General features: G+C 41.1%; 1 protein-coding gene across 1 annotated transcript; it reads left to right on the top strand.

Moving 5' to 3' along the window:
• Positions 1-22,663: 22,663 nt before the first annotated feature.
• Positions 22,664-25,394, top strand: PATE1 (prostate and testis expressed 1). Its single transcript, XM_036859892.1, has 3 exons — positions 22,664-22,715; positions 24,315-24,476; positions 25,261-25,394. Exons 1-3 carry the CDS (start codon positions 22,664-22,666, stop codon positions 25,392-25,394), a joined length of 348 nt encoding a protein of 115 aa, XP_036715787.1.
• Positions 25,395-27,503: the final 2,109 nt, after the last annotated feature.

Below are 27,503 nucleotides of genomic sequence, written 5' to 3'. Positions count from 1 at the left end.
CTATAAACCAATTAGATATAACAGACATATACAAAATGTATATGTCAACAGCAGGATATACATTCCTCTCAAGTGACATGGAATATTCTCCAAGATAGATCATATGTTAGGCCCCCATGGAAAGCCTCCCTGTTCTGAGGACCTTTCCAGGCCTAGAGTGTCAGGGGCCTGATGGGATTTAGGATCCTGGACATTTGAGAAGTAAAATGATTTGGAGACTTTTGCCAGGTCATGCTTTGCCCAGTATCCCTTCCTTTTTATCTAGTCCACTGTGGAAACAGCCCATGAGTTCTCCCGAATTTAGTCTTGTCATTCATTAGAGTTTTTATTGTAATGCATTCAGTGGCCCCAGATGTCCCAGTGCAGCCTCCCCCACTTTCCCACTCCCTAGACTTGGAGTTTAGCCCCCAGCCAGAACAGCAGAACCAGAAAACCAGGCCTGGTTGTCTAACTTGGGCCCAGACAGCATTTCAAAGTTGCACTGCATTTCTTTTTCATCCATAGTTTATTTCTCTTGGGCCTCTTGGCTCTCAGGAGGCAATGTGGGTGGTGGTTGAGAGTGAAAGTATTTCTGGATCTTGATGTTTTTTAAAGAATGATGAGCAGAATGCAGTCAAGAGGAAGTCCCTGAAAATTAGCTGAATATCTCAGGCTAAATCCTCTAATGCGATGGAATTGAATGGAACCTCATCCTTTACTGATAAGCTATTGCAGTAGCTTGTATTACAACAGAAGAACACATTTTTTTCCCACTCGGTTATGTGTATATACTCCACACATCTTCTTGGGCAGCCCAGGATAGAATATCGGTAGATATATTCTGAAGAGGGTAGGAGAATAACAGAGGTCCAAGTTAGACTTGGGATGTGACAGGGAATGTTTTCAAGTGAGCAGTCCTTCCCTTCCCTCCTGTTCCCTTAGGCAAAGCCTGGACTTGAAGACCCTTCCACAGAAGGGGCAGTCTCCTTCCAGGGAAACTTGCTTCTGCTCTCAACACCCACATACATTTACAGCAAAGAAGCTGTAACAGACATACTCTACTAGGGATTCAGTCACTGAATATCAGAAATGGAAAGGAATTTGGAGATCATCCATTAAAACCCAATCATCGTACAGGTGAGAAACTGTAACTCAGTCAATTTCCCTTCCCTCCCCATTCTCCTGCCCTCATCTCACCTCCGGTGAAATGTTGAGAATATACTTCTTTGGTCTGGCATGCAAAATCAGGATATCTGGAGTGACAGGAACCTAAGTTCTTTCTGCAGTTCTTGCCAACAAATTCATCACAGGAGGTGCAAGAAATAAATTTCATTGTAGGATCTGGACAATATGGGAGAACCACGGGATGAGAACAAGGGATGCCAGGTAGTTAAGGGGAAGAGAGAAAGGCTGCTGCTGCTGGTGTTGGGACTGAGGCCAGAACCCTGGACTTCCCAGGCCTTCCTCCTCAGCCTCTGAGGATCCTCCCTGCAGAGCCCACCTCTACCAAGGAATCCATTTTAGGAGTCACATGGTTACCAGGAAGCCCTCTCTCTTCTTTCTTTTCAGGCTCAGCCTGCAGCTGTGGTTTCCAAAGGGGCCCTGAATGGGCATTTCATTGCCGGTAGGGCTGGGCAAGTTTAGCTGAGAGAGCAGACCCCGCATCTAATGGGGGAAAAGAAGGAGAAGTATCTCCATTCTGACACCTCTTACTAAGACCTGGGTCTTAGTTGATCGGCCTACCTTGCCCAGCTATAGATGCCCCAGTGATTCTTTATCATCCCTTCCCCTCACACCTTTCCTGGAGTTAGAGTTTGGAGAGCTACTGGACAGCAGCAACAGCAGGGTCTGCAGGAAGAGTTTTCATTATGGGGAAGGGAATTTGCAGCAGCCAAGGGCTCAGGGGCCTGGCTCCAGCAAACACTGTCTCTGTAGCTCCTGTTCCTCCTGATCCGGACTTTCTAGGACAGTACTCCCTGACCCCATCACCCTGCCCCCTGTGCCTTGCCGCCATTGTACTCACCCTCTGTGGAAGACCAGCACAGAACCACGAGGGCTCCAGGGGGCAAGAGGAACAGGAGCCAGTCCATATAAATTGAGGAAAGGACAATGAAGCAGCCAATCAAGCTCCAGGAAGGGCTCAGTAATGGTGCGCCAGACAGGGTGTGGAATGGAGATGAAGCTGTGGTTCCCTCTCTAGTCTCCTGTTCTGTGAGTTATGTCCTAGGCTGTAAAGAGTACAGTTCATTTACCTGTAATGGGAGGCCCTGGCTGTAAGATAGTGGGTGTTCTGCTTCCTCTCCCCATTCCACAGCCAACGCAGGGCCTTGACCAAGGAATTTACATAGGAAAGAGGTGACCTTACTCAAGATAGTAACAACCTCATCCCAGAGAAGACAGAGGATCTAAGTAAAACAGAGATGGAAGCCACCTTCAGATTCCACATTTTCTCTGTTTGTTCAACTTACTGTGCGTAATGCCACAAACTACCCCACTGACCCCCGGTATTAGTCTTTGCTTCACAGGCATATAAGCGCATGGAACACTTACGTGTTGTGTTGGATTCCCTGATTTAGCCAAATCACATAACACTGGGCTGGTAAAAGGGGCGACCATTCAGATGAATGTAAGGAACTGACTCACCTCAGATTTTTTGAATGTCTTATAAGAATGGAGTTGGAGCCTACAAATACAGTTATCACTGAAAAAACATGTCCAGCACAAGGAATCTAGCAAAGCCAATGTGATCAAAATCCTCTCTTTGTCCCATTGTCTTTGAATGACCCAGCAAACATTTGTTTCCCAAACATTAACTCTTTTTATCCTCCTGTGAATTATCTTACTTCCCCTTGAAGCCTCAGACCCCCTACCTCCTTCTCTTCAGTCCAGAATAGATGACAGATATATAGTTAGGTAGACAGATGGATAGAGAGAGAGAGAGAGAGAGAGAGAGAGAGAGAGAGAGAGAGAGAAAGGGAGAGATCAACTTGCCTTATTGTCTTTGGAATTTTTCATACTTATGTGGATTCCCCATGTGCAGAGAATAAATTTTATTTTCTCCTGTTAATCTGCCTTATGTAATTGTAATTGCCTGCCAAAAGAACTAAGAGGAGAAAGACGGGAAATTTCCCCTCACCTACAAGACTAAAATCTATTTGGCAGAAGACTCGGTCACCATTAACTAGATTGAGAGAACAACGATTTTTGGAGGAGAGTACAGTGTAAGTAATTGTAGGACTTGGCTAAGCAGAATCAAGAAAAATGGCATTCTTTGTTGAGAGAAAGGTACATGCAAAGTTCTAGAGATTGGAAGCTATGTCACAGATTGGTTCCTTTTCTTGTGATGTCTTTATCTGGTTTGGGTAGCAGAGTAATACTGGCTGCATAAAAGAGTTAGGACAAATTAACTTCTCTTCAATTTTCTGAAAGACTCTTCCTAGAATTGGTATTATTCCTTCCTGAAATGTTTGATAGAGTTCACCCTGAAGCCATCTGGGTTTTCCTTATGAGAAGGTTTTTAACTACAAAGTCAATATTCTTAATAGATAAAAGTGTATTTTTTTTTTGGCTACGCCCTGCAGCATGTGGGATCTTAGTTCCCCAACCAGGGATCAAGCCTGCGCCCCCTGCAGTGGAAGCGTGGACTGTTAACCACTGGACCGCCAGGGAAGTCCCAAAAGTGTATTTATTTCTTCTTAAGTGTCCTTCGGTAGTTGGAGTCCTTAGGAAGTGCCCATGGTCTGACGTAATAAGCACCATATGAGTGTGCTTACGTGAGGACTTAAGATAAAATTGTGGACAAAAAACGTTGCCTGCCATTCCAGTAAACAAAAAATGTTTGCCTGCCATCAAGCCATCAGCCACCGCAGCCACAGTGCACCCTGAAAGGAATTCAGGATGGGGAAAGACAGGGTACTGGCCCTAGATAGTTAAGATGCATATCTAAGGAATAATTTCAATGAGCAGACTCTTGCATCTTCCTATATACAGAAAAGCACTTAAATCATTCATCTGAGATGTCTGTTTTGTGTGATTGCCAGTAATCTTTTGATGTTCAACTACATGTTCGTTTGTTTGTTTTTTCAGCAAAAACTCCCATATATGGCTCCTCCCTTACCTCTTTGGAACAGTTCTTCAGAGCTACCTGAGAGGCTGTCTCCTGGGCTATACTCCTCAATAAGGTCTCCAAATAAAACATAACTTGCAACTTTTAGGTTGTGCATTTTTCTTCAGTTGACAAAATGTTTGCAGTGTTTACAACAGAGCAGGTGCTTAGAAAAGTATAGTCATTATAATTGCTATCTTCTTAAGAGAAAAAGAACAGTCTTAGACTAAGACAAAAAAAATTCTCTAGAATGGGGATCAAGATGGCAGAGTAGGAGGACGTGGAGCTGACCTTCCACAAACACATCAAAAATACATGTGGAACAATTCTCATGGAAATCAAACTGGAAACTGGCAGAACATTCCTATACAACCAAAGCTGCAAGAAAGATCTCCACATAACTGGGTAGGATGGGGGTGGGGAGGGCGGGGAGGCATCAGGACGGGACCTCTGCCCCTGGGAGGAATCTATAAAGGAGAGAAGGTCCACACAGGCAGACCCTCGCCCTGTGGGGCCCCCTGTCTGCTGGGAAATCCTCCGGGACAGATAGAGGGGCTGGAGGGGCTGGACTCTGCTCGTGAGAATTGAGTGCATGCTGGCTTACTAGCAATCAGGGCAGAGAGATGTAACCCAGCAGGACCCTATGGGGCCTTCCTGGGACAGGCCCTCCCCATACCCTCTGCCTTCAGCTCCTCTCTGAAGTACCTAGGTATTTGATGCACATTTCCTGACTTGTTTTACAGATGTGAAAACCCCCCACCGAATGGAAGATGTTAACTATTGATGTTAACAGGATACTTGATGACCATGAGCACATAGCCCCAGGCCTCCTGGAGCCTAAAGACTGATCATCTTAACCCCTGTGACACCACCCTGTTCCCTCACCATCAGCCAATCAGAGATTTGTTCACAAGCTGATCACCTGCCCTGTGACCACCACTCCCTCACCTGGCCTTTAAAAATGCTTTGCCAAAACCCTTCAGGGAGCTTGGGCTTTTTTTAGGGCATGAGCCACCTGTCTCCTTGCATGGCTTTGCAATAAACCTTTCTCTGCTCCAAACTCAGTTTGTTTGGCCTCACCGTGCATCGGGAACACGAACTTGCACTAACAGAGAGAACGGCAGTGGCAGCCACCAGCTCCTTGCACTCCCAATCTGGAGCTCACACTGGGCATTCTGGGCAGTGCCACAAATTCACGCAACAGCTAAGCGCTGAGTCTCCGCAGACCGGCCCCAGGAGAGGATGGGATCTAGCTGCATGGAGACAGCCTGGAGGGCCTGAGATATGGTCCCAGCCAAACCTTGGAGCCCACTGTCAGTGTGCACAATGGGGGCGGATCCCACCAAGCAGGACTTTGTTGGCGAGCGCATCAGGTGGCGCCCCAGAAATGTACAGCAGCTGGTCGCTGAGTCTTGGGCGGACAGGTTCTGGGCAGGAGGACACAAGGGTTCGTTTCCTGTGTTGACTAAAAAATAATGCACAACCTAAAAGTTGAGAGTTATGTTTTATTCGGAGGACACACTGAGGACTTCAAGCCCAGGAGGCAGCATTTCAAGTAACCCTGAGAAAACTGCTCCGAGGAGGCGAGGGGGAGCTAGGATATATAGGAGTTTGGCAACAAAGGGCAGGTAGTAGGAAAAAAAGATTACTGTTAATAAAAGAAAGCTAGGTATCTCAAGTTAAGGAATTCAGTACTTTTCTATGGATGGGAAGATGCAAGAGTCTGGGCTCACTGAAATCGTTCCTTTGATGTGCACCTCAGCTATCTGGGGCCAGTATCCTGTGCTTTCATATCCTGAGTTTCCTCAGGGCTCATGGTAGGGAGTGGCTGCAGTCTGATGGCAGGTATTCTTTCCTTCCTGAGTTCCCACCTGCAATCGCTGATGACTGTGACATCCTTTGTTTACTGATATGGAGGAAATATTCCATACCTCACCTGACAGGAGAACTCTGGCTCTGACCACACCACGCCACAGCCTGGAGTCGGGTCTGGGGTGCACAGGTCCTGGGAGAGGGCATCAGAGGCAGCCCAGGTCCCAGGCAGCAGCACAACAACCTTGATTCCTGCAGCCACCACGCCCTGGCCCCCAGCCCAGCCCACTCCACACCATAGTCTGGCACTAGGTCTAGGACCAACACAATGGAGAAAGGGACGAGACTGGGCTGCTTCTGGGCAGAACCACAGATGCATGCACAGGTGACACGTAGGTTTGCTGTGACCACACAGGCCTCACATGCTTCAGTGGTCACCTCCTTTGGGTCAGGGCACATACTCAAGGGCAACAGAACCTGACTGAACCCGATCCTCCTGGCTTCTACTCCAACAACTGGGGAGCAGACCCCGTCCCTGTCTGGGCTGTGACAGCCATGAAGCAAGGAGGAGTCCCCACCCAACATCCAGTGCAGGCTCTGGACACCAATCACACCCCCTATCAAGGGGATAACAGCCAGCACACTCTGAGGAAAGACGTGGCTGGCAACCATACCAAAACTAGCCCACGCAACAAAAATATTGGGCTCACACAGTCTACACAGGATGCTCCCACATAAAACACTCCGTCAAGACCACATTAGATAACTGTTTCTCCTAAATTCATAGAGACAGAGATAGTTAAGTAAAATGAAATAGCAGAGGAACTACTCCCAACTAAAGAACAAGAAAAATCTCCAATTTCTTACCAGTCTACTGGACCCCAAATTCAAAAAGGAGGTAAGAAAAACTCCAAGATATTGATGCTAGACTGTTTTCTCCTTGAGGCTTCATTATACTCATTTTACAGGTTTGGAAATGGAGGCTAGAAAAGGTTAAATAATTTGTCACGGTCAAAATGATAGGGAGCAGGGGTGAGATTTCAACTTGGATCTGTCACCAAAGCCCATAGAGCTTTTTTAAAAAAATTTCAGCTTTATAAAGGTATAATTGACAAATAGAGGGCTCAAATAAAATCTGATGAAAGGGGAGAAATTGCAACAGATACCACAGAAAAACAAAGAATCATAAGAGACTGCTATGAGCAATTATACACCAACAAATTGAACAACCTGGAAAAAAATGGATAAATTCCTAAAAATAGACAATCTTTCAAGACTGAATCAAGAAGAAATAGAAAATCTGAAAAGACTGATGACTAATCATGAAATTGAATCAGTAATAAAACAAACATTTAATATACAAATGTCCAAGAACAGATGGCTTCACAGGTAAACTCTACCAAACATTTTTAAAAAAAATTAATACTTATCCATCTCAAACTATTTCAAAAATTGAAGAGGAAATAATGTTTCCAAACTTATCCTATGAGACCAGCATTACTCTGATACCAAATCAGAGAAAGACACTACAAAAAAAGAAAATTACAGTCAAATATCTCTGATGAACACAGATACAAAGATCCTCAACAAAATATTAGCAAACCTCATTCAGCAATACATTAAAAGGATCATATGCCATGATTCAGTGGGGTTTATTCCAGGGTTGCAAGGATGGTTCAATATTTGCAAATCAATCAACATGATACATCACTTTAACAAAATGAAGGATAAAAATTGTATGATCATTCTCACTGGCAGGGCAGGAATAAAGAGGTAGACATAGAAAACGGACTTGAGGACATGGGGTGGGAGGGTGAAACTGGGGTGAAGTGAGAGTAGCACTGACATATATACACTACTGAATGTAAAATAGTTGGCTTGTGGGAAGCAGCAGCATAGCACAGGGAGATTGGCTTGGTGATCTGCGATGACCTAGAGGGGTGGGATAGGGAGGAGGGGAGGGAGGCTCAAGAGGGAGGGGATATGGGGACATGTATATGCATGTGGCTGATTCGCTTTTTTGTGCAACAGAGACTAACACAGTATTGTGAAGCAATTATACTCCAATAAAGATCTATAAAAAAAATTGTGTGATCATCTCAATAGATGCAGAATAAGCAATTGACAAAATTCAACATTGACTTCTGATAAAAATTCTCAACAAAGTGGGTATAGAGGGAAAACAGTTTAACATAATAAAGACCATATATGACAAACCTTCAGCGTCATATTCAATGTTGAAAAGCTGAAAGCTTTTTCTCCAAGAACAGGAATAAGACAATGATGTCCACTCTCACCACTTTTAGTCAACATAGTATTGGAAGTCCTAGCCACAGCAATTAGGCAAGAAAAGAAATAAAAGGCATTCAAATTGGAAAAGGAGAAGTGAAAGTGTCTCTCTTCACAGAAGTTATGATACTATACATAGAAAACCCTAAAGACACAGCAAAAAAACTATTAGAACTAACAAATGAATTCAGCAAAGTTGCAGGTACAAAATTAATATACAGAAATCTGTGGCATTTCTGTACACTAATAACAATCTATCAGAAAGAGAAATTAAGAAAACAATCCTATTTCCAACTGTATTAAAAAGAATACCTAGGAACAAAATTACCCAAGGAGGCTAAAGAACTGTATACTGAAAGCTATAAGACATTGATGAAAGAAACTGAAGAAGACATAAATGAATGAAAAGACATTTTGTGCTCATGGATTGGAAGAATTAATATTGTTAAAATGCAAATACTACCCAAAGCAGTCTACACATTCAATACAATCTGTATCAGTATTCCAATAGTATATTTCATAGAACCAGAACAAATAATTCTAAAATTTGTATGAAACACTAAAGATCCCAAATAGCCAAAACTATCTTAAGGAAGAAGAACAAAGCTGAAGGTATCATGCTCCTGGATTTCAAATTATACTACAAAGCTGTAGTAATCAAAACATTATGGTACAGGCACGAAAACAGACACACAGATCAATGGTACAGAATTGAGATCCTAGAAGTAAATCCATGCACATATAAACAATTAATTTACAGCAAAGGGGCCAAGAACATAATGATGGAGAGAAGACAGTCTCTTCAATAAATGATGATGGGAAAACAAGAGAGACATACGCAAAAGATTGAAACTAGATCACTATTTTATACCATACACAAGAACAAACTCAAAATGGATTAAAGCCTTAAATGTAATGCCTGAAAACATAAAATTTCTAGGGAAAAACATTGGTAAACTCACTGACATCAGCCTTAGTGATGTTTTTGTGGACCTGACTTTAAAAGCAGGGGAAACAAAAAGCAAAAATCAACAAATGGGCCTTCATCAACTAAAAAGTTTCTGAACAGCAAAGGAAACCATCATCAAAATGAAAGGCAACTTAGTAAATGAAAAAAGGTATTTGCAAATTATATATCTGATAAGGAGTTAACATCCAAAATATATAAAGAACTCATACAACTTAAAACAAACAACCCAATTTAAAAATGGGCAGAGGATTTTAAAAAATATTCTATTTATTTATTTATTTATTTGGTTGTGGCTCACAGGCACCTTAGTTGTGGCTCACCAGCTTCTTAGTTGTGGTATGAGAACTCTTAGTTGTGGCATGCATGTGGGATCTAGTTCCCTCACCAGGGATTGAACTCGGGCCCCCTGCATTGGGAGCGCAGAGTCTTAACCACTGTGCCACGAGGGAAGTCCCTGGGTAGAGGATTTGAATATCATTTTTCCAAAGAAGACATACAGATGGTCACCAGCACATGAAACGATGCTCAGTCATCAAGGAAATGCAAATCAAAACCAGAATGAGATACCACCTCACACCTGTTAGAATGGCTATTATCGAAAAGACAAGAAATAAGTTTTGGAGAGGATGTGGAGAAAAGGGAACTCTCATACACTGTTGATGGGAATGTAAATTGTTGTAGCCACTATGGAAAACAGCATGGAAATTCCTCAAGAAATTAATAAGTGAACTACCATATAATTCAGCTATTCCACTTCTGGTTATTTATCCAGAGAATAAAAAAAAAATTAAAAAGATATTTCACTCCTATGTTCATTGTAGCATTATTTTTCAATAGCTAAGATATGGAAACAAAGTGTCCATCGATGGATGAATGAATAAAGAAGATGTGGTTTATATGTATACAATGGAATACTATTCAGCCATAAAAAAGAATGGAATCTTGCCATTTGTGACAACATGGTTGGACCTCGAGGGTATTCTACTAAGTGAAATAAGCCAGAAGGAAAAAGACAAATACCATATGATTTCACTCATATGTCAAATCCAAAAACAAAACAAACAGAACAAACAAAACAAAACTCATAAGATACAGAGAACAGATCAGTGGTTACCAGAGGGAAGGGGGCTAGGGGTAGGTGAAAAAGGTTAAGGGGGTCAACTGTATGGTGATGAATGGTAACTAGACCTTTGGGAGAATCACTATGTAGTATATAGAGATGTTGAATTATAACCTGAAACTTATATAATAAAAAAAAAAGAGAGAAAATGAAACTCAGAAAAAATTAAACTATGAGAAAAAAGAGACAATGTTAACTTAGAGAACAAGTGGTAAGAAATGATGGGTCTTGGTAAACACTTTTTGAAGAGAGAGCCAACAGGACTTGCTAATAGATTGAATGTGTGGTGGGGTGGGGGGGGTAAGGAAAGAAAAAAGAGAAATCTATGATGGCCCTTAGTTTTTAGCCTGAGCAACTGTGTGAATGGTGCAGTGATTGGGTGACATGGGACAGAATGTGAGAAAAGTGAGGTGAGGCTAGAGCAGGGAGACAGGTGTGTGGAGGGTATGATGTTGGAGTGAGTTGGGATATGAAATCAGTTGTTTTTTTTGGGGCATGTTAAGTTTGAAAAGCCCATCAAATGCAGATTTTTAAAAGGCAGTGGAGAGTTTAGGGAGGAAGGTAGAGATTTGCCAGTCATCAGCATATAGAGGGCATTTAGAACTATGACATGTGATCAGTAATAGGGTAAGAAGACCAAGGACTGAGAAAGTCATATCGCTCCATAGCCTCAGATTTTTGGTACTGAACTGAAAAGAAAAAATAAAAACCTGAAACTCAAGCCACTAGGTGTTATTATTATTTATGGCTGGTGGTGCTGTTGTTATTGTTGTTTCATACAGCTCTTGTGCACCTGCTTGCATAGTGGCCATGCCCAATAAGCACAGTGTTTTCAGTCTGGCTTTCACACTGTGGCCTATGCTGCTTGCTAAGAATCCTCCTGAATGAGTACAGTCAGATTTGTGTCTACTGATTGTCTTCTAAGAATCAGCCAAATGGCGGCATCGGAATAATGGAAGTAGCAAAAATAAGTCCCCCAACCCAATACCCCATAAAGCCAATTGGTGGTACTGAATGGTAGGAGATGGGACAGAAGAAAGAAGGGTAAACTATTGATGCGTATTGAGAAACAAAAGATAACCTTATAATTAAATATATATATATTATGATTCAAATTATGCCCCACTATACCTGTGATACTAAACTTGTGGCTAGTTCATCAGTTTTGAATTACTGGGTACCTCGGTTGACCTGAGCAGAAAGTCCTCATCACAATGTCTTTGGAGCTGCATTCCAGACTTCTACTGGGGGGAGGAACTTTTCTGGGATGAGGAGGGGAGTATGGAGCTGTTACAGGAATCTCACTTTCTTATACTGCGTGTGAGCACACACTCTCAGGAAACGTCTAAGACATGGAAAGGAGGCTGTGTCCTCTTTCTAACCTTGCATTGTCAACATTTTGGCACGTTTAAGTCTTTGAAATGATAAGCGCTGTTTTTTTTCTCTTGAGTATATTGATATCTTGTAAATGTACTAACGCCCTCTTACTCCTTCTCCACCCACCTCTGGATGGTGCCAAGAGCTCCAGTGTTGCCTTGTTCCTTTTCTCACATGACTAAGCTTTTCACCTCTCATCTGATGCCCATTTGGACTTTAATGTTCAAAAACTATCTCAGCTCAAGGCCTCAAGAAGAAGATGTTCTGTTCTCCTAACCCCGCAGGCTGCACCCAAGGCTTATGTTCCCAGGCTTATCAGGATTACATTCTGCTGAACTACTGGGTCCACAACCCTCCTCCTACCCTGTCTGGAGCTACATGAAGCTCTCAAGAAGACCCCTTGCATTATTGCCCCTCTTTGAGAGCAGGATCCAGTCTGACTTTCCCTGGCGCTGTGAGTCATGACCAGGGGATGCACTTCTCTCAGGGCCTCATCTCCTTGACTTTGGTTATGCAACACCTCCTTCTGCAGTTTCATCATTTTATTCCTTCCTCTGAGGCTTCTCCCAGGTTGAAGTGCTTAAAATAATCTCTCTTTCCTTCTTTCTTCATTCCTCCAAGCAGCTTCAGCATCCCAGCTCTGTAATGACAGACTTCCTGTGCTCCAAGGATCAGAAGCAAAGCTTGCTTCTCTAACCAATGCTTGTTAAGACTCTATTTCAATGGATTTAATTCAACAAATGCTTACGTATTGAGAAAAGAATAAGCTCCAGGTGGGCAACATGAAAGTCATAACAAGAGCAGCAATAGTGGGAATGGAGAAGGAAATGACAGTCCTGATCTTATGAAGACAGCACAGACTGGACTCTGTCAGTGGTGTAATGTGAAATGAGAGATGAAGAGGAGTCAAAGATAAGGCTGACTATTTTCATATAATGGGTCTCAGCTGTGCTGTGGGAACACACAGGAGGAACAGGGAGGCGGAGGAGGAGTCCTGGAAGAAAGAACATTTACACCAAGACCTGTGGTTGAGGCATTTTCCTAGCATGTGCAAGAGAGAATGGGGCTTCTGCAGGGAGATGAGGAAGGTTCTCCATCGTGGAAACTTAGGGTACATGCTGAGTGGGGCTGTCTGCATAGCAAGCAACCAGGAGAGAGCATCACCCTACCCTGGGAGATTTCCAGGACCCTCCAGCCTTCCTCACAATGACCCAGAGACTCAACTCTCTTTCTTTCCTTCCCACACTACCACTATCCACTTCATGTTTTGAGATTTTCTCCATCTATGCGTGGCCATGCAATAGGCCACTAGGCTCCATGACCCTACATACACTTTTCAGTTTTGGGATTTTACTGCTGATCACTTCAAACACAAGAACATTATAAGAGTTTTAAAAATCTTACCAATTTAGGGACTTCCCTGGTGGTCCAGTGGTAAAGAATCCACCTTCCAATGCAGGGGATGCGGGTTCGATCCCTGGTCAGGGAACTAAGATGCCACATGCTGCGGGGCAACTAAGCCCACACGCCACAACTACTGAGCTCGCAAGCCTCAACTAGAGAGCCTGCATGCCACAAACTACAGAGCCCATGTGCTCTGGAACCCATGCGCCACAACTAGAGAAGAGAAAACCCACATGCCACAACTAGAGAGAAGCCCACATGTCGAAAGACCCCCCATGCCTCAATGAAGATGCCATGTGCCGCAACTAAGACTTGATGCAGCCAAAAATAAATAAATACATACATAAATAAAATAAATAAATATATAAATATATAAATATATAAATATAAATATATATATATATATATATATATAAAAATAAATCTTACCAAGTTATTATAATCTCTGGTCTATGAAAACCAGCTACCTTCTTTCCATGGGTGATCATTATAGCATCATGCTCAGTGTTGGATGAAACTCTGTTTAAACCTGGATTCTCCAATTGCTGGTTGTGTGACCCTGTGTGTGTCCTATAACCTCTCTATCCTTAGGGGTTTTTTACTCAGAAAAAAAATAAACAATGGTATCTATCAAGAATAATTGTGAGGACTAAATTAGTACTTATGAGCTATTTAATTATTTTAAAATATACTTTTTGAGGAGGCCTGGAGACGTCATCAGTGGAAATGACATACGAGGGAGCTTGAAAGGACTGTCCCTCCACAGAAACACTGACCAAAAGAGCAAAATTCATTGCAATCCACTTTGTCTAAGGTTTGTCTACAGCAACCAAGAAATGATGAATCAGAATAAGGCAGCTTAAACATGGTAGGAAAGGGCTTCCCTGGTGGCGCAGTGGTTGAGAATCTGCCTGCTAATGCAGGGGACATGGGTTCGAGCCCTGGTCTGGGAAGATCCCACATGCCGTGGAGCAACTAGGCCCGTGAGCCACAACTACTGAGCCTGCACGTCTGGAGCCTGTGCTCTGCAACAAGAGAGGCCGCAATAGTGAGAGGCCCGCGCACCGCGATGAGGAGTGGCCCCCGCTTGCCGCAACTAGAGAAAGCCCTTGCACAGAAACGAAGACCCAACACAGCCAAACATAAATATAAAAATAAATAAATAAATAAAAGAGCCTTCCCTAAAAATTAAAAAAAACAAAAAACAAAAAAACATGGTAGGAAAGTTCCGTGGCATTTTTAAAATAACAGATTTCTCCCAGCTTGCTTCCCACATCTAAACACACACACACACACAAACACACACACACACAGAGAGAGGAAATAAGAAGGGGGAATGTGCTTCAGTAAACTGGTCAGGGATAATCTCAATGTAAGTAGTAAACTCAGCAAAACAGAAGGTTATATGCCACCATGGGACTGCTGGTCTCTGAGCATGACCTTCATCACTGGTGAATTTACCTTGGAAAGTAGAAGAGGAATCCCTTATTTCTCCTTAGCTGAGGTCACCCTTAGAAAAAATTCTCACATTCACAGAAAGATAGGCAAGATGAAAAGGCAGAGGGTTAGGTACCAGATGAAGGAACAAGATAAAACCCCAGAAAAACAACTAAATGAAGTGGACATAGGCAACCTTTCAGAAAAAGAATTCAGAATAATGTTAGTGAAGATGATCCAGGACCTCAGAAAAAGAATGGAGGCAAAGATCGAGAAGATGCAAGAAATGTTTAACAAAGACCTAGAAGAATTAAAGAACAAACAGAGATGAACAATACAATAACTGAAATGAAAAATACACTATAAGGAATCAATAGCAGAATAACTGAGGCAGAAGAACGGATAAGTGACCTGGAAGACAGAATGGTGGAATTCACTGCTGTGGAACAGAATAAAGAAAAAAGAATGAAAAGAAATGAAGGCAGCCTAAGAGACCTCTGGGACAACATTAAATGCAACAACATTCGCATTATAGGGGTCCCAGAAGGAGAAGAGAGAGAGAAAAGACCCGAGAAAATATCTGAAGAGATTATAGTCGAAAACTTCCCTATCATGGGAAAGGAAATAGCCACCCAAGTCCAGGAAATGCAGAGAGTCCCATACAGGATAAACCCAAGGAGAAACATGCCAAGACACATAGTAATCAAACTGGCAAAAATTAAATACAAAGAAAAATTATTGAAAACAGCAAGGGAAAAACGACAAATAATATACAAGGGAACTCCCATAAGGTTAACAGCTGATTTCTCGGCAGAAACTCTACAAGTCAGAAGGGACTGGCATGATATATTTAAAGTGATAAAAGGGAAAAACCTACAACCAAGATTACTCTGCCCAGCAAGGATTTGATTCACATTCGACGGAGAAATCAAAAGCTTTACACACAAGCAAAAGCTAAGAGAATTCAGCACCACCAAACCAGCTCTACAACAAATGCTAAAGGAACTTCTCTAAGTGGGAAACACAAGAGAAGAAAAGGACCTACAAAAACAAACCCAAAACAATTAAGAAAACGGTAATAGGAACATACATATCGATAATTACCTTAAACGTGAATGGATTAAATGCTCCAATCAAAAGACACAGGCTCGCTGAATGGATACAAAAACAAGACCCATATATATGCTGTCTACAAGAGACCCACTTCAGACCTAGGGACACATACAGACTGAAAGTGAGGGGATGGAAAAAGATGTTCCATGCAAATAGAAATCAAAAGAAAGCTGGAGTAGCAATACTCATAGCAGGTAAAATAGACTTTAAAATAAAGAACGTTACAAGAGACAAGGAGGGACACTACATAACAATCAAGGGATCAATCCAAGAAGAAGATATAATAATTATAAATATATATGCACCTAACATAGGAGCACCTCAATACATAAGGCAACTACTAACAGCTATAAAAGAGGAAATCGATAGTAACACAATAATAGTGGGGGACTTTAAAACCTCACTTACACTAATGGACAGATCATCCAAACAGAAAATTAATAAGGAAACACAAGCTTTAAATGACACAATAGACCAGATAGATTTCACTGATACTGATAAGACATTTCATCCAAAAACAGCAGATTACACTTTCTTCTCAAGTACGCACAGAACATTCTCCAGGATAGATCACGTCTTGGGTCACAAATCAAGCCTCAGTAAATTTAAGAAGATTGAAATCATATCAAGCATCTTTTCTGACCACAACGCTATGAGATTAGAAATGAATTACAGGGAAAAAAACATAAAAAACACAAACACATGGAGGCTAAACAATACGTTACTAAATAACCAAGAGATCACTGAAGATTTCAGAGAGGAAATCAAAAAATACCTAGAGACAAATGACAATGAAAACATGACAATCCAAAACCTATGGGTTGCAGCAAAAGCAGTTCTAAGAGGGAAGTTTATAGCAATACAAGCCTACCTCAAGAAACAAGAAAAATCTCAAACAATCTAACCTTACATCTAAAGGAACTAGAGAAAGAAGAACAAACAAAACCCAAAGTTAGCAGAAGGAAAGAAATCATAAAGATCAGAGCAGAAATAAATGAAATAGAAATAAAGAAACAATAACAAACACCAATAAAACTAAAAGCTGGTTCTTTGAGAAGACAAACAAAATTGATAAACCATTAGGGAGACTCAACAAGAAAAAGAGGGAGAGAACTCAAATCAACAAAATTAGAAATGAAAAAGGAGAAGTTACAACAGACACCACAGAAATACAAAGCATCCTTAGAGACTACTACAAGCAACTCTATGCCAATAAAATGGACAACCTGGAAGAAATGGACAAATTCTTAGAAAGGTATAACCTTCCAAGACTGAACCAGGAAGAAATAGAAAATATGAACAGACCAATCTCAAGTAATGAAATTGAAACTGTGATTAAAAATCTTCCAATAAGCCCACTGAATTGGGCGATTGGGATTGACTTGTATACACTGATGTGTATAAGACTGATGACTGATTAAAAAATAAAATAAAATAAAAATAAAACAGGAAAAAAAAATCTGCCAACAAACAAAAGTCCAGGACCAGATGGCTGCACAGGTGAATTCTATCAAACATTTGGAGAAGAGCTAACAGCCACCCTTCTCAAACTCTTCCAAAAAATTGCAGAGGAAGGAACACTCCCAAACTCATTCTATGAGGCCACCATCACCCCGATACCCATACCAGACAATGGTACTACAAAAAAAGAAAATTACAGACCAATATCACTGATGAATATAGATGCAAAAATCCTCAACAAAATAATAGCAAACAGAATCCAACAACACATTAAAAGTGTCATACACCATGATCAAGTGGGATTTATCCCAGGGATGCAAGGATTCTTCAATATACGCAAATCAATCAATGTGATACACCATATTAACAAATTGAAGAAGAAAAACCATATGATCATCTCAATAGATGCAGAAAAAGCTTTTGACAAAATTCAACACCATTTATGATAAAAACTCTCCAGAAAGTGGGCATAGAGGGAACCTACTTCAACATAATAAAGGCCATGTATGACAAAGCCACAGCAAACATCATTCTCAATGGTGAAAAACTGAAAGCATTTCCTCTAAGATCAGGAACAAGACAAGGATGTCCACTCTCACCACTGTTATTCAGCATAGTTGTGGAAGTCTTAGCCACAGCAATCAGAGAAGAAAAAGAAATAAAAGGAATACAAATTGGAAAAGAAGAAGTAACACTGTCACTGTTTGCAGATGACATGATACTATACATAGAGAATCCTAAAGAGGCCACCAAAAAACTACTAGAGCTAATCAATGAATTTGGTAAAGTTGCAGGATACAAAATTAATACACAATAATCTCTTGCATTCCTATACACTAATGATGAAAAATCTGAAAGAGAAATTAAGGAAACACTCCCATTTACCATTGCAACAAAAAGAATAAAAAACCTAGGATTAAACCTACCTAGGGAGACAAAAGACCTGTATGCAGAAAACTATGACACTGCTGAAAGAAATTAAAGATGATACCAACAGATGGAGAGATATACCATGTTCTTGGATTGGAAGAATCAATATTGTGAAAATGACTATACTACCCAAAGCAATCTACAGATTCAATGCAATCCCTATCAAATTACCAAGGGCATTTTTTACAGAACTAGAACAAAAAAGTCTTAAAATTTGTATGGAGACACAAAAGACCTCGAATAGCCAAAGCAGTCTTGAGGGAGAAAAACAGAGCTGGAGGAATCAGACTCCCTGACCTCAGACTATACTACAAAGCTACAGTAATCTAGACAATATGGTACTGGTACAAAATCAGAAATATAGATCAATGGAACAGGATAGAAAGCCCAGGGATAAACCCATGCACCTATGATCAACTAATCTATGATAATGGAGGCAAGGACATACAATGGAGAAAAGACAGTCTCTTCAATAAGTGGTGCTGGGAAAACTGGACAGCTACATGTAAAAGAATGAAATTAGAACACTCCCTAACACCATACACAAAAATAAACTCAAAATGGATTAGAGACCTAAATGTAAGACCGGACAGTATAAAACTCTTAGAGGAAAACATAGGAAAAACACTCTTTGACATAAATCATAGCAAGATTTTTTTTCATCCACCTCCTAGAGTAATGGAAATAAAAACAAAAATAAACAAATAGGACCTAATGAAACTTAAAAGCTTTTGCAAAGCAAAGGAAACTACAAACAAGCTGAAAAGACAACCCTCAGAATGGGAGAAAATATTTGCACACGAATCAACAGACAAAGTATTAATCTCCAAAATATATAAACAGCTCAGGCAGCTCAATATTAGAAAAACAAACAACCCAATCAAAAAAATGGGCAGAATACCTAAATAGACATTTCTCCAAGGAAGACATATAGATGGCCAAGAAGCCCATAAAAAGCTGCTCAACATCACTAATTATTAGAGAAATGCAAATCAAAATTACAATGAGGTATCACCTCACACCAGTTAGAATGGGCATCATCAGAAAATCTACAAACAACTAATGCTGGAGAGGGTGTGGAGAAAAGGGAACCCTCTTGCACTGTTGGTGGGAATGTAAATTGATACAGGCACTATGGAGAACAATATGGAGGTTCCTTAAAAAACTAAAAATAGAATTACCATATGACCCAGCAATCCCACTACTGGGCATATACCCAGAAAAAGCCATAATTCAAAAAGACACATGCACCCCAATGTTCATTGCAGCACTATTTACAATAGCCAGGTCATGGAAGCAACCTAAATGCCCATCGACAGACGAATGGATAAAGAAGATGTGGTACATATATACAATGGAATATTACTCAGCCATAAAAAGGAACGAAACTGGGTCATTTGTAGAGACGTGGATGATCTAGAGACTGTCATACAGAGTGAAGTAAGTCAGAAAGAGAAAAACAAATATCGTATATTAACGCATATATGTGGAACCTAGAAAAATGGTCCAGATGTACCGGTTTGCAGGGCAGAAATTGAGACACAGATGTAGAGAACAAACGTATGGACACCAAGGGGGGAAAGCAGCAGGGGTGGTGGTTGTGTGATGAATTGGGAGATTGGGACTGACATATATACACTAATATGTATAAAATGGATAACTAATAAGAACCTTCTGTATAAAAAAATAAAATAATTCAAAAATTCAATAAATAAATAAATAGAGCTCTCCTGGTGATAGTAGAGTCGTTGAAACAGCACATTGAAAATACAGAACATTTAATTTGAGCTGTAAGCTATACAGGAACAATGGGTAGATTATTCTTCATTGTTGACTGCCTCCCTAGTTACTTTAACATCCACGTTACCTTCTCCAGCCCCCAGCACTCTAGGAATGAACTATCTAGGGAACTGTGGATGTATTGAACAATTCTGAGACTCCCAGCCAATCCTCGGGGATGCTGGGTCTCATGGTAGAAAAGAATACGCACAGAAGCTCTCCCCAGAGACACTTCTTTCATGTTCTTTCTTGGATCTGCACATATTGTCTGAAAGTTCCATTTTCACATCCCTCAAGAGGGTAGAACTTCTCTGGTTTCGTGTAGTCTCAGTCAGCCAGAACTGTGCTGCTCCCTTGCTTGAAGGAAAAGAGACAAGATTTTCTGATCTGACTGTTCCTTCAAACCCTGATCTAGAAGAAATTGTTCTTTTCCTGCCAGATCACTGGTATAAATCCTATGGGTACTGGGAAAACCCCAGGAGCTTAAGGTCATTGGGCTGCATTGGAACAGTAACTGTGGTTCTTCATCTTGTTGACCTTCCTCATCACATGTGGCATCTGCCTAAGGTGAGATCTCTTTCCTCAAATCAAATCCTGGCACTCACCACCAGCTCCATTAACCTATCCAAAAATGTCATTGTGTGAAAATACCTCTATTACCAATGAATTTCAGGATATTTTTACCGTATTCACCATGGAGAGTAGATCTATGTCTTTTGAAAATAATGGTAACCGATTGGAAAGTGGATTTCCATTCAAGAAACATCATTTTTATTGTTTTGCATGGTAACGTTGGAGATGCAAACCAAAAATCCTAGTGCATAATCTAAACATCTTCTAATCATATACATAAAGATGTAATTGAGTACTCACCTAGTCACTCTCAGAGTTGAGGAAAATCCAGGGCTACTCTTCTGGACTAACTGGACCTCCAGAACTCTGTGATGGAGAGAAGGGTATCATGAGTAAAGGGGTCATACAGACTCCACATGAGGTTTGGGGCAATAGGCAAAAGGAATTCATTCCTGAACACTTTTAAGTCATGGGTCTGTAACTTATGACATAAGAACAATTATTTTGGGGTGCCCTAAGAGGATAGGAAAAAGGATTAGGAGCACTGAGAAAAGGTATCGAATGTGGCCCAGTAAGAAAATCAGGTATTATGGGACACTAAGACTGGGAGTGTGAATTTGAGGAGATTTTAGGAGAAAAGTAAGTCAATAAAATAGGGTTCAAATATAAGCAAGTAATTCAGGTGGATCAGTAAAGCTGAGAGGGGGCAATTTCTGCTTTAGGAGAAGTGGTAAAATAATATCATCAGAGTGTAATTAAGTGAGGAGACAGTTTCTTGTGGGGCAGAGGAAGAAAACCTTCCCTTCTTTCGTGTGTGCCGCCATTAGTCAAAGAATTAAATATGGAATTCCTAGAAGGAAAGGAGGGGAGATCTCAAAAAGTCGAAGAAAGAAATGTATAGGTGTAAGAGAAGATGCTAAATTTCAGGGCATTGAGAGGAGGGAAAGGGACAGATCTTCTAGTGAATATGCAGAACACAAAAACCAGTGATGTCGAGTGTGTGTGTGTGTGTGTGTGTGTGTGTGTGTGTGTGTGTATGTTAGAGAGTAATACATGATTACTTCATGGTGTTATTTCAAAGCTTCACCAGAGTCCTAGGTGCCACAGGTAAGCAGTTAACTAGTTATATCCCCTTCCTTCTTCCTCACTGTAAGGAAATGTCCATTTGCTCTTTGGGCGTGTAGTAACAACCCCCAGTATATTCTGGAGAGCATCTCTTCCATACGTCACTCTTGCTGTCCCTGCCTCTTCAGCCAACATCCGTCTTAGACTACTACCCCACTTTGCTGTAGACCTATAGTGTGCTGTATTGCAGTCTGCTTCCTTCAGGTTGCTGTTTCTTTCCCCTGTATTTCTTTGCCCTAAGCATGGGCACAGACCCTTCCTTCAACTCCTTGCAATGACAGCACAGACTAAGCTGTAACTCCCATCACAATTTTTGGAAGGTATAGGAATAACTGAAGGAAACTAACAGAAAACTTAGAATGAGATACTAAATACGGCTGTTCTTAGAATCCACAGGCTCAATCCCCTCTACAGGAATTTTACATTCAATCACCACCCTAACTGATTACCTAGTCATTCTCAGAGTTAAGGTAACCCCCACCCCAATTCCTGGCTCGACATCAAGTGGGAAGGACCAGCTTACCTCCCTCCAGGTGAAGTAATCTCAAACCTCTCTCTTAGTAAAAGTCTAAGTCTCAACCACCGGGAACTCCAAGTACGGGAAGCAGTTTCCCCCTCAGCTCTCATTTTCTACCCCAGGGTTTAATTTGTTCCAGGATGATTGACAGTGGGAAGCTATTTCCTTCATGATTATCCTCTGTCAATGCGTCTGAATCTAACCTCTCCACCTCTCTTCCCCATTCCCTATAGTACTGAGTTTTAAAGGCTCTGTGCTTAGCCCTCTTTTGGACTTCATGCATTCCAATTATTTACACTCATATATTCTCTCAGCTTGAATGAGCATCTCAGTGTAAATGGCTCTGAATCCAACCCATCTAGCCTGGATTTATCCTTGTATTCTCCCACAGTGTGGTATAATGAAAAGACCACAGAACATGGCATGAAAAACCCTGAATGCTAGGACTGAAATAAATCGGGTCCAGGACTTACCTAGGCAGTCCCTCTTCCCCACAATTTGCCAAAAAGAAAAAATTTTAGAGTCCCTGGTTTCCCTAGGAGCAGGAAATACCTTTGAAGGACTTCCGCAATATCCCCACCCCTAGCCCTTCCTGGGGAAGCCCAACCTGGTAGATATATAAACAGGCACCTTGCAGCTTCCTGCTCTAACCTGATGTTTTCTCCCTCCAAAATGGACAACTCCCTCCTGCTAGGACTCCCCATCCTCCTCTGCTGCTTTAGAGGTGAGTCCCTATGGTTGATAGTTGGAGACACGTGCCCAGGATCCTGGAACGGGTCGGGGTTCGCATGACAGAAGTTCTCTTATGAGAGCCATATGGTAACAGAAGCTGTCATTCTGATGCCATGACTTTTGTCCACAATGCATCATGTCCCTGGGAACTTCACCAAAGTCTCAGTTTGCTCTTGCCGAAGGAAACAGGTAGATTATAAAGGAATTGAAAAGATTTTCACAGAAGCTGTGAGGTGAGGTTTGTAAAATGAGGTCTTCAGAGAGTGTATCTTTTTTTTTTTTCCAACAGTACTGTACGGGTCATTTGCAGACAAAGAACATGGAAGTGAGTAGAAATGGATCAGTGGTGTGGGATGGGGAATTTGGGGGGAGGGAGGAGATGAAAGGGGTAGGACGAGCACTGAGGGTTGAAAGGAATCCAGAGATAGACCCTGAATTTCAGCACTCAACAACTTCTTCCAGCAGGATCGGGCTGGGATGGGAGCTGATTTTAAGTTTGATGAAAAAACATGAGCAGCAGTTGACAAGGCTAAGGATGAGTGTATTAAAAAGCAAGAAAAAGGGAAAGGGGGAAGTGGAATGTTGATTTTTAAGGCACTAGCTGGCTAAATCCAAAGTGTAGCAATTTCATGGATTTCAGATGCTTTCCCCCTTGTCAGCTTCCAGGCGCATGTAGGTAAGAAAGTCACATAGGTCAATTAAAAAGAAGGGAATGAGGCACACACACACAAAATGTGCATTTAGCTTTTTCCTTTGAGTCTGTGCTGTATCCTAAGAGATGGGTAGGGGAGGCTGAGAGGCCCTCTAGAGGTGAAGAGAATTGAAAAGAGGGAGAGGTGCAGATATGCCACGTGATGGGGGACTAGTCTTTGGAGAGACATAAGAGCCTAGAGTGTCTCCAGGTTAAGAGTGCAGGATGGGCCTCATGTGTTACAAGGCTTACAGTGACCTTAGGCAAGGGTAAATCTTAGAGAAAATTGCAGTTATGTTTTATTTCTCTTTGCCAGCACAGTCCATGAACTATTTGTTGGTGAACACCGTATTCCTGGTGAGTATGAAGAAGACCTGACCTGATTATCTCAGTTTTGATTTTGTTCCCCTTTTCCTTAGCCCTCCACCTGTTTTACAGGCTAAAACTTCTGAGACCATAAACTTTAGCCCCTCTTTTGATTTAGCCTATTTTAATAGAGGTAGATGCCCATGTTTTTTTAAAAATTTATTTATTTATTTATTTATAGCTGTGTTGGGTCTGTTTCTGTGCGAGGGCTTTCTCTAGTTGCGGCAAGTGGGGACCACTCTTCATCGCGGTGCGCGGGCCTCTCATTATCGCGGCCTCTCTTGTTCCGGAGCACAGGCTCCAGACGCGCAGGCTCAGTAATTGTGGCTCACGGGCCTAGTTGCTCCGCGGCATGTGGGATCTTCCCAGACCAGGGCTCGAACCCGTGTCCCCTGCATTGGCAGGCGTTTTCTCAACCACTGCGCCACCAGGAAGCCAGATGCCCAAGTTTAATGAGTCTCTGACAAAGCCCTCGGGGCTCCCAGCGGACTTCAAATTTGAAAGGGGAGGTGGGTCCTTTCATAGCAGTGTGAGACCCTCTCTCACTTCGATTTCCCTACTCTCTGGCCCAAATTATAGAAATTATTCAGTGTAGGATGTGCCACCTCCAGTTTCCAGGGGAGAAGTGTTCCAGAGGTAGAGGAATATGTACTGCAACAATGGAAGAGGCTTGCACAACTGGGAGGATTTTCAGAAGTAAGTTGTGGGTTTGGGGAAGGAGGAAGGGGCAGAGGAAGCAGACCTCTGGGATACATTAGTCATAGTGAAAAGGTGGGACCTTACTTTAGCTCAGGCAGTCTCAACCCTGGGATGACTGACTATCTCTACCCCATCGCATGCCATAATGAAAAATAGATAGAGGTAGTCTCTAAGGGGTGGGGGTCTGTAGCTATGGAATCAATATTTTGAGAAGCCTGAAGAAAACAGAGGAGACAATTGAGGGGAAAGGAGAGGCACAGTATGGCCAGTGGAGAACAGCTGGATGTTGGAGTGAAGAGGGCAGTTCTTTGTCTTTGTCCCTGCCTGGACCTCCTTGTGGGTGGTTTTAAACTGTGAAAATAGAGGGGCCAGTGTCAGCAATAAATGTTGACTAAATGGCTTTTCGTGGGTAAGACTAAACATCATGATTTCTCAGTTTTCCTAGCCTTTGTGCTGAGCGATTCCTTAGTATTTCTAACCCTTACTTAAACCAGTGTTAACATTCTCAGTGGAAACATCCAGCTTGGGCAATCCTTGAATTGCTGCTGTCATTACAACCCCATATCCAGGAATTTTTTTTTTAACTACTCTGCTATTGCTTTTCTTTTGGGAAACCCCCAAATTCCAACATCTTCCGATTCTTCACATTTGAATAATCGAGCCTTGAACTACACATGGTTGTTTTTGTATGCTGGTGCAGGCTGGAAAGAAGGTGTTTTTTTGTTTGTTTGTTTGTTTTTCCAGAAACCTCTTTGCTGATCTGTTTCTCCTCCTTCTGCAGATGATGGTACACCCTGGTTAACCTTTAGGGGCTGCCTAAAGAACTGTGCTAATGTGAACAATATAAAATGGAGTGTCTATCTGGTGAACTTCAGGTGCTGCAGGAGCCGTGACTTGTGCAATGAAGACCTCTAGAAATCACTGGTCCTTTTCTGGCTCCAGTCTCTGGGTGGGTGACATTGTAGGCGCCACCTCTTCACAATGATTTTCTAAAAAAACACATTTCAGATTGCAAACATATGGCTCTGCCTTCTGCATATGTAAGAAAAAGCCCTCTCTTTTTGTATCAATAGATTCTCTGCCTTGGCCCCTGGGTGGGTGAGGGGTAGGGAACACCTTGAATACAAGATCAACACATCCTGCAGGTTGTTACAGAACCTAGTGCTTTCACTGAATACCCAAGTTGCTTCAGAAAAGAAAGAGGATAGGTCAATTCTTTTCCCTGCTCCTTCCCTTCCTTTCCTCTTTTTCCCTTCCTGGGAAAAAATAGGGGTTGGAAAATGTATGCTCACAAGGATTGATTACTGATTCCTGACAAACTGGTAGGAGGAGGCCTGAAAAGGGTGATTAATGAATATTATAAAAATATCATAAAGAAAGTTACATTTCTTCCATACCCATATTGTGTTTTCTTCTTTCTCTCCTCTCCAAACTCTTCCTTAATTTCGTCAACAAATATTTATTTAAAAAGTGCTGTATTTAAGGCACTGCTGGACCTTAGGATACCACAGTCGTGATGGCTATCCTCATGGTATCTAAAGCAAGAAAGAGAATATAAAGAGATAATTAAACATGTGAGTTGAAACAAAATAATAAAAAATAAACAGGTTGGAATATTTGGTATAAAATATAACAATAACAAAAAAAAGCCCACAAGAGATGAAATATTATATGTATTTCTTGAAAAAGATGAGCAAAGAATTAGGCAGTTGGAAGACCAGAATGAGGAACTCTCCCAGAATACAGTAAGAAAGAAGAAGATGTAGAAAAGATGACCATAGAATAGAAAGGCTTACAGAGTACAAACCTAAGAAATAAGGAAAAACATAAGCTAAATATAGTAAAACATAAGTTATATATAGTAAAACATAAGTTAAAGACTATGAAAGATGACAAATCTTTAAGCACTTCCAGTGAGAAAGAGCATGAAAAGCATAAAGGGAGAAAGAATAAATGCCAAAGTCTTAACAAAGAAACATAGAACAATGTATAAATTCAGAAAAAGTCATGTCTAAGTTTTATTTCTGGCATAGCAGATTGTTAATTAAGATAGCCGGTTTCATGGAAGAGTGCAACAATCTCTGAAGTCAAGGTTCTTAAAAGAACCTTTTGGTAAGGGAAAAAAACATAATAAAAAAAATTGTTTTATAACTTTCTCCCCATGGATAAGAGAATAAGAATGATACTTTGTGGATGTTCTCAATGTATTTATTTATCAGAACCTGCTTTATGACAAAAAATATTTTGTATTTTATGCAACTATAGAATATTCTCTCATTCTTATCTTTCTTGGACCCTTTAAGATTAATCTAGTATTTGTCATTTTATCTTCTCTATTACCTTTTTAATTATACATTCTTTAATAATTCTTTTAATAGTTATGCATACTTAACTCTTTACTGTCTACCTTAAATTAGTACACTTACCACCTTATTAGCAACCCAAGAACACTGTAAGAATTTGATTCCATTTACTCACTTCTGCTTCTTGTGCTACTATTGTCACTGTTGTTGTTGTTTATTGTGGTAAAACATACATAAAACAAAATTTACCATTTTAATCATTTTTAAATATACAGTTCAGTGGCATTAAGTATTTTTATGTTGCTATACAACCATCACCACCATCCATCTCCACATGGATCCTACATCCATCTTTTTCATCCTACAAAACCGAAACTCTGTATCCATCAAACAATACTCCCCATGCCCTGGCAGCACATTCTACTTTCTGTTTCTGAGTTTGACTGTATTGGACACCTCATAGAAATGCAATCATCCAGTGTTTGTCCTTTTGTGACTGACTTATCTCACTAGCATAATGTCCTCAAAGTTCATCTATGCTGTAGAATGTGCCAGAATTTCCCTCCTTTTTTAATGCCATATAATATTCTATTGTAGGTATATACCACATTTTGTTTATCCATTCATCCATTGATGGACATTTAGGTTACTTCCACCTTTTAGCTATTGCAAATAATACTACAATGAACATAGGTGTACAAGTATCTGTTCAAGTCTCTGC

This window comes from Balaenoptera musculus, chromosome 8 (assembly GCF_009873245.2).
Source record: "Balaenoptera musculus isolate JJ_BM4_2016_0621 chromosome 8, mBalMus1.pri.v3, whole genome shotgun sequence".
NCBI classification, from domain to species: domain Eukaryota; kingdom Metazoa; phylum Chordata; class Mammalia; order Artiodactyla; family Balaenopteridae; genus Balaenoptera; species Balaenoptera musculus.
This window is presented reverse-complemented; position numbering and strand designations above follow the sequence as displayed.